The sequence below is a fragment of the Hibiscus syriacus genome, unplaced genomic scaffold (assembly GCF_006381635.1).
Source record: "Hibiscus syriacus cultivar Baekdansim isolate YM2019G1 unplaced genomic scaffold, ASM638163v2 tig00110483_pilon, whole genome shotgun sequence".
In the NCBI taxonomy this organism is placed as follows: domain Eukaryota; kingdom Viridiplantae; phylum Streptophyta; class Magnoliopsida; order Malvales; family Malvaceae; genus Hibiscus; species Hibiscus syriacus.
In genome coordinates this window covers 125,357-131,012 of record NW_024062759.1, presented here as the reverse complement: position 1 = coordinate 131,012, position 5,656 = coordinate 125,357, and the positions used below count along the sequence as shown (strand labels likewise).

Sequence of the window (5,656 nt, the reverse complement as noted above, 5' to 3'; positions counted from 1 at the left end):
GATCAGGAAATATAATCTGACCGGTGTTAGATCGATAAATATACCAATCACCGGTGATTTTTCAAAAAATACACCGTTTTTTAAAGCTTCGTTTTTATTTGTTTTTTGTTTTATTGGTGTAAACGCGTCTTGACCTTTTCTTATATATACCTATTTTTTTATTTGCTCTTATGATTCTGATTTCTTTAATAAAATATGATGATTGAAAATGAATAAATAAAGATCTCTTCATTGAACACAGAAAAAAATAAATTACAAACCAAACAACAAAAGAATGTTTCAATCGTTACAATGTGATGTATCAAACAAAGACAAATTGAATTATAGTTCTTTTTCTATTTTTTTTCATACGAGTTGAAAGACGTGTGAGATCTTTCAAATATATTAAAAAAAATATAAGAAAAAGAAAATGTACATACCAGATATGTGTTTGGCACTCAAACCCGAATCCGAGTGGCATAGCACAAAGAACCAAGAAGATGAAGCAGAAGCAATATGGAATGTCAAGCACACACACAAAGCTGCTAGCTAGCAAGAATTAACAATGGCTGTGGTATCAATTTAAGTATGGGAGTTCCTTGTTTTTCTTCCGAAGAAAAGCAGCTTTCTAAACCCTTTGGCTGCTTTGGGAGAGTTTTGACCAGTGTTCCATTTCTTCCTGGAGTACACGGCAGGTTCCTTCTCCATTACTTCATTTGGCAGTGGCAGAATCGAGATGATCTCTATTTCAGAAATGATCCTTGGTGACTCATCTTTTTCGTTCATTTCGCTGTTCGTTTCAATGTTTACTGTCGAAGATGTGACGGTCTTGTTAGGCGATGGTGGCGCGGGATCAGCGGTGATCATCTCAGGAATATCTTCATTACAATCTTCTGCATTTACATGATCTGATAGCACTGGCTTGTTATCTTCAATAAGATGGTTCCCCTTGGAGCTTGGAGAAATTTCATTTTCTTCGGGTGTTACGATCGATGTAGTACTCTGCAACTCTTGGATGTCTTCGGAATCATCGACACTAGCAGTTTGTTGAGTTGCTTTGGGTGCGATTGCTCCCTCTTTTGAGTCCTTTCCATATGCATCAGAGTCACTTGAATGAGCTTTATTTGCGCCACTTTTCTTATCTTCAATAAGACGGTTCCGCTTGGAGCATTGAGCAATTTCATTTTCTTCCGGTGTTACGATCGAAGTAGTACTCTGCAACTCCTGGATGTCTTTGGAATCACCAACAATAGCAGTTTGTTGAGTTGCTTCGGGTGTGATTGTTCGGTGTTACGATCGAAGTAGTACTCTGCAACTCCTGGATGTCTTTGGAATCACCAACAATAGCAGTTTGTTGAGTTGCTTCGGGTGTGATTGTTACCTCTTTTGAGTCCTTTCCATGTTCATCAGAGTCATTGGAACGAACCTTATTTGCGCCAATTTTCTTATCTGAAGCTTTTGATTTGTTTGTGCATGATTTAGCCTTCTGAGATCCGGTTGTCAATGTCAATTTTTTTGGCTGGTTTAGTCTTGATTCAGGTGATGAGACCTTAGAAGTGTTCCGAGTAGTTGCAAGGCGTTCGATAGTGGAAAGTCTTAGAACTGGCTTTGGTACTTTCTTAATGTCCTGAATCTTGGGTTGATTCTTCATAGGAGTTGAGGAGGCATTATTTTCCACGGAGTTTCTCCCGGAAGTAACTGGTTTAGAACCATTAGCTGCACTTCTCTCCGCGATCCTCTTCTGGCGCTGAATCCGTAACTCCTCAATTCTCTTTCGAATCTCCTCTTCCTATTCAAAAGCAGGCAAAGCGGAGGGCAAGAAATTAGAAACATGTAGTGTATAGAGAATTGGAAGTTTTTATGTGTAAGGCCATTAATAAAAATGCCATATGCAATGCGTTAAAGTTCTTGACCACATTAAGCATTGCAGTTTAGAGCCTAAAGATAAATACCTGATCAAATCTAGATTTCCGGACCGCGGTTCTGCTTCCAGCTGGTGGTTTCCTGATCTTTGATGCCATGTCTGATTTGTTCTTGACAAGTGATCGGTTCGGAACTCTAGATAGCGATTCTTTATTCGGAAGTTTCCCTTTTGAACTTCCATCTGTTTTACCTTTAGTATCTTTGTCATCAGCACCGGTTGTTGTGATATCCGAGTGTCTACCATTTGCTTCAACAGATAATACATTCATTTCGTAGTCGATTTCCGGAGTTCGAGAAGTGATGGCATCGATGTCAGCTGAATCACGTCCAAGCATCATGTAAAGGTCATCTGGTTCATATGGAACAGAAGCAGCCTTTTGTAAGGTTTCTGCTTTGCCATTTTCGTATCGAGTAGTTTCGATTTCTGGAACCATGTCAACACCAATCCTTAACTGAGAATCAAGTTGATCTTCTCCCATTGGTGGACCTTGAATCATCAAAGAGTCATCTACAAAAACATCATTATTGTTTACCTCAGTGACAAAACGTTCTGCAGCTAACGAAGAAGCATTTTCCCCGTCAAACATTTTGATGCCTATGATCTCATCCTGGTTTGCTGATTTATCCAGTTGATTGTTCATAAACCAGTCTCCTTCTTTTTGATATTTGATCATATTAGATTCTGTGGTAAAATCTGATATACCATTTCGAGAACTGATCCGAGAATCATTGCCTTGTAGCATTAACGATTCCTCATTTGTGCTTTCTCTTCTCTTAACAGCCAGTCCATTGAATTCATTTGTTATGTAGTTTCCACCTCGATTTTCAACATCATTGCCTCTATCCATCTGTAAAGGATCACCAGACACAGCAGGCTGATTGCTTACTGACTCGGAGTTCGAATTAAATGCGGATGACCTCCCGATTCCATTGTCAGAACCCTTGTTTTCAAAATGGTCATCTTGCAACCTTGCAGGGTCTGAAGAATCCAAATCCTTCTCCTGCAAGAGAAGGTTTTGGAAAGCATCCCAGGGATTGTTTGCAGTGGCGACCTTGGTTTCGTGTTCATCATCATCGTATGAAACGGTATCTCTATGCTTGCTTTCGTCGTGCTTCTTATGATGTCGCGAGGTCGATTTATGTTGCTTGTTCAATGATCCAACAGCCTCCTCTATTTGCTGCTTGAGTGAATCTCCATTAATGAACTCATCCTCATCAGAAGCCTCTTCAGAATCACCATCCTTTTCCCCATTCCTCTCGGAAGAAATGTAATTAATATTACGGATGACTACGTTTCTTGAGGCTTTCTTTCGGTGCTTTTTCGTTCGAACCTGCTGTCCTGGTTCACCTTCAGAGCTTGAATCACTGGGCTCACTCGATTCATCTTCCTTCGAAGTTTCATCCGCCTTACCACGCGAAGACTTCTTCTTGCTCCTGGAAGATTTTTTATGACTTCTACGATCGTCCAGTTCCCAACCACGAGCAAGACTTGAATCGTCTACATGCGGAGGCCAATTCATGTTCCCAGGATAAAACGGAGGCGGAGCATGCATACCGGGAAAAAGGTAACCTTGATATGGAGGCAATTGTTGAAATCCAGGACCCTGAAAATTGTGCATGAACTGAGGAACATGGGATGGCCATTGCATTTGTACTTGAGCTCTTCCATCTGTAGAACATGTTAAGTGATTTCAGAACATCAACCATCATTCAAGGCCGAAGAAATTTGGATATCTCTCCTTACCTGGGTTCATATCCACACTCCCCGCATCAGATGCATCGGTTGAACCATTCTGCTTTGCCCTAGAGAAATTCATCATTGAATTTTGATTCGGATCATTTCCTTCTCCAGCAAGTACAATCCCGGATGTTCCTAGGTAGGACAAGTCTGGTCTAGGACTTGCTTGCATTGCTGCTAATTCAGCCATCCAAAGCCTATCTTCATTCTTTCTCTTGCACAAGTCCATGAAATTTATGCAGGCTTCCCTGACAGATCAAATCAAATTGACTATATTTCCGAATATCGAAATAGAAATGGCCCTTCATTCGATAAGAAATGAAACATACACTAGGAAGCTCCCATTATGTTTATTGTTCATATTCTAGTTTTATCTATAGAACTGCAGTCCTAACTCCTTTTTAACTGATGGAAATCATTTATTAGTCATTACCTTAATCGTGAAGCACCGAAAGCATCGGCAAAAGATATGAGATCATCGATATTATCGGGTTCATAACCGGCAACCAAGGCTCGAGCATAAGCCATTGCTTGTTCTTTAGAAAGTACTTTTTTCCGAGTTTCCAGAACTCGTTGAAGTCGAACCCTGCAGGTTAACCTCAGGTGAGCAATGGCTGCAATGTAATGGAAGAAATGTACCGATAAAAATCAAATCTGGTGTGAGTAAATTGCAAATAAAACTGTAATTTACTTTGAATTTTCTTCTTGAACAGAATCTCCAGTTCCATTGAATTCACCATTTGACTGAATCCAATAATCAAAATAAAAAGCCTTGAATTAAGATTTTGAGATATCAAATCATCAAAACCAAACAAATGTTTAGCAGATCAGACAGAACATACCTTAGATGAAGAAAATGTTTTCTGGAAATTCCCTGAAATAACTGATTGGGTTCCTGCCAATTCCAAATTGGATGAAAATCAGACAATTTGCTACGTTACATATGTTGTGAGCAAAATTAGTATTCATGACAATCCTGAGTCAATGTCTAACACCGTGTATTCTGAAATAACCCGAGGCCACCCGTAAGAGATAGACATTTAGCTCGGTAGAGTTCGAATCTCAATATCCACGCCCTGTTATCAGACGTTCAGATTCGAGTCCGAATAACTTACCAGTTAGTCATGACAAACATGATTGGTTATACTATTGCAAGACTGAATTCCAAAACCTAGAACTCAACAGCACTGATGAATTTCATACTAAAATCAAAAGATCTTCATAATATAATGAAGTAACATGGAAAGAACAGGTTCAGACAAGGAAATTTTGGTCCAAACATACCATCTGTCTCTGTCGCCACAGCAGCATGCGATGCTTCACTTGATTGAATTGAATTTTCAATCTGTTCAATCTCTCTATCAACTGTCACGAATCTCTCAAGAACTTCTGGTGTGCTAACAAACCTCACGAACCTGTTAAAACCGTAAGTTCAAAAACGGACAATCTTAGAAAAGAGACATTCGAAGTTTGAATCTCGATATCCGTAACTTTCTTACCTTTGGAGAGTGCCTTTAGTGAACCAGGAAGGAGTTGAACCAACTGGACGAAGAGTTATAGAGTAGCCACCTTTTGATATCTGATCTTTAGCAGCTTTGAGATGTGAAATGAAGGGATCTAACAATCCAGACGCCAATTTCTCATTCTCTTTTCCAGCAAAAATCACCAGATCACATCTTTAATTTCAGACAAACCAAAACCAAATCAGATGAAACAACAACAACAACAACAGAAACAGAGAATCAAACTAAGGTTACCTGGTTCTAGTTGGAGTGAGTTGGAACAAAGCGTAATCAAGACGTGTGTTGAAGTCCATGGTTTAGACACAGACAGACAAATGAGCAAGCACTGAATCTTCATAGGATGAGTTCATCCATTGTTGGATCTTTGTAACAGAAACATGTTCCGTTATATGTTTTTTTTTTCCAGATAATGTGGTGAAATTGTAACCGTTGGGAAGTTTCTTTTTTATTCTCTCATTGGACCCTGCGCTGTTTCATTTTTTTTATTTGCAGG

General features: G+C 39.4%; 2 protein-coding genes across 2 annotated transcripts; both read right to left on the bottom strand.

The window, feature by feature from the left end:
- Nucleotides 1-421: 421 nt before the first annotated feature.
- LOC120129209 (COP1-interacting protein 7-like) lies at nucleotides 422-1,257 on the bottom strand (the record flags this gene model as incomplete). Its single annotated transcript, XM_039146782.1, has 1 exon — nucleotides 422-1,257. A coding segment is annotated over one exon (696 nt), but the record flags the coding sequence as incomplete, so codon positions are not given.
- A 7-nt stretch (nucleotides 1,258-1,264) lies between these two features.
- LOC120129208 (COP1-interacting protein 7-like) lies at nucleotides 1,265-5,656 on the bottom strand (the record flags this gene model as incomplete). Its single annotated transcript, XM_039146781.1, is given in 8 exon segments — nucleotides 1,265-1,768; nucleotides 1,932-3,888; nucleotides 4,074-4,226; nucleotides 4,332-4,384; nucleotides 4,483-4,523; nucleotides 4,925-5,055; nucleotides 5,140-5,316; nucleotides 5,398-5,656. Coding segments are annotated over 8 exon segments (3,075 nt in total), but the record flags the coding sequence as incomplete, so codon positions are not given.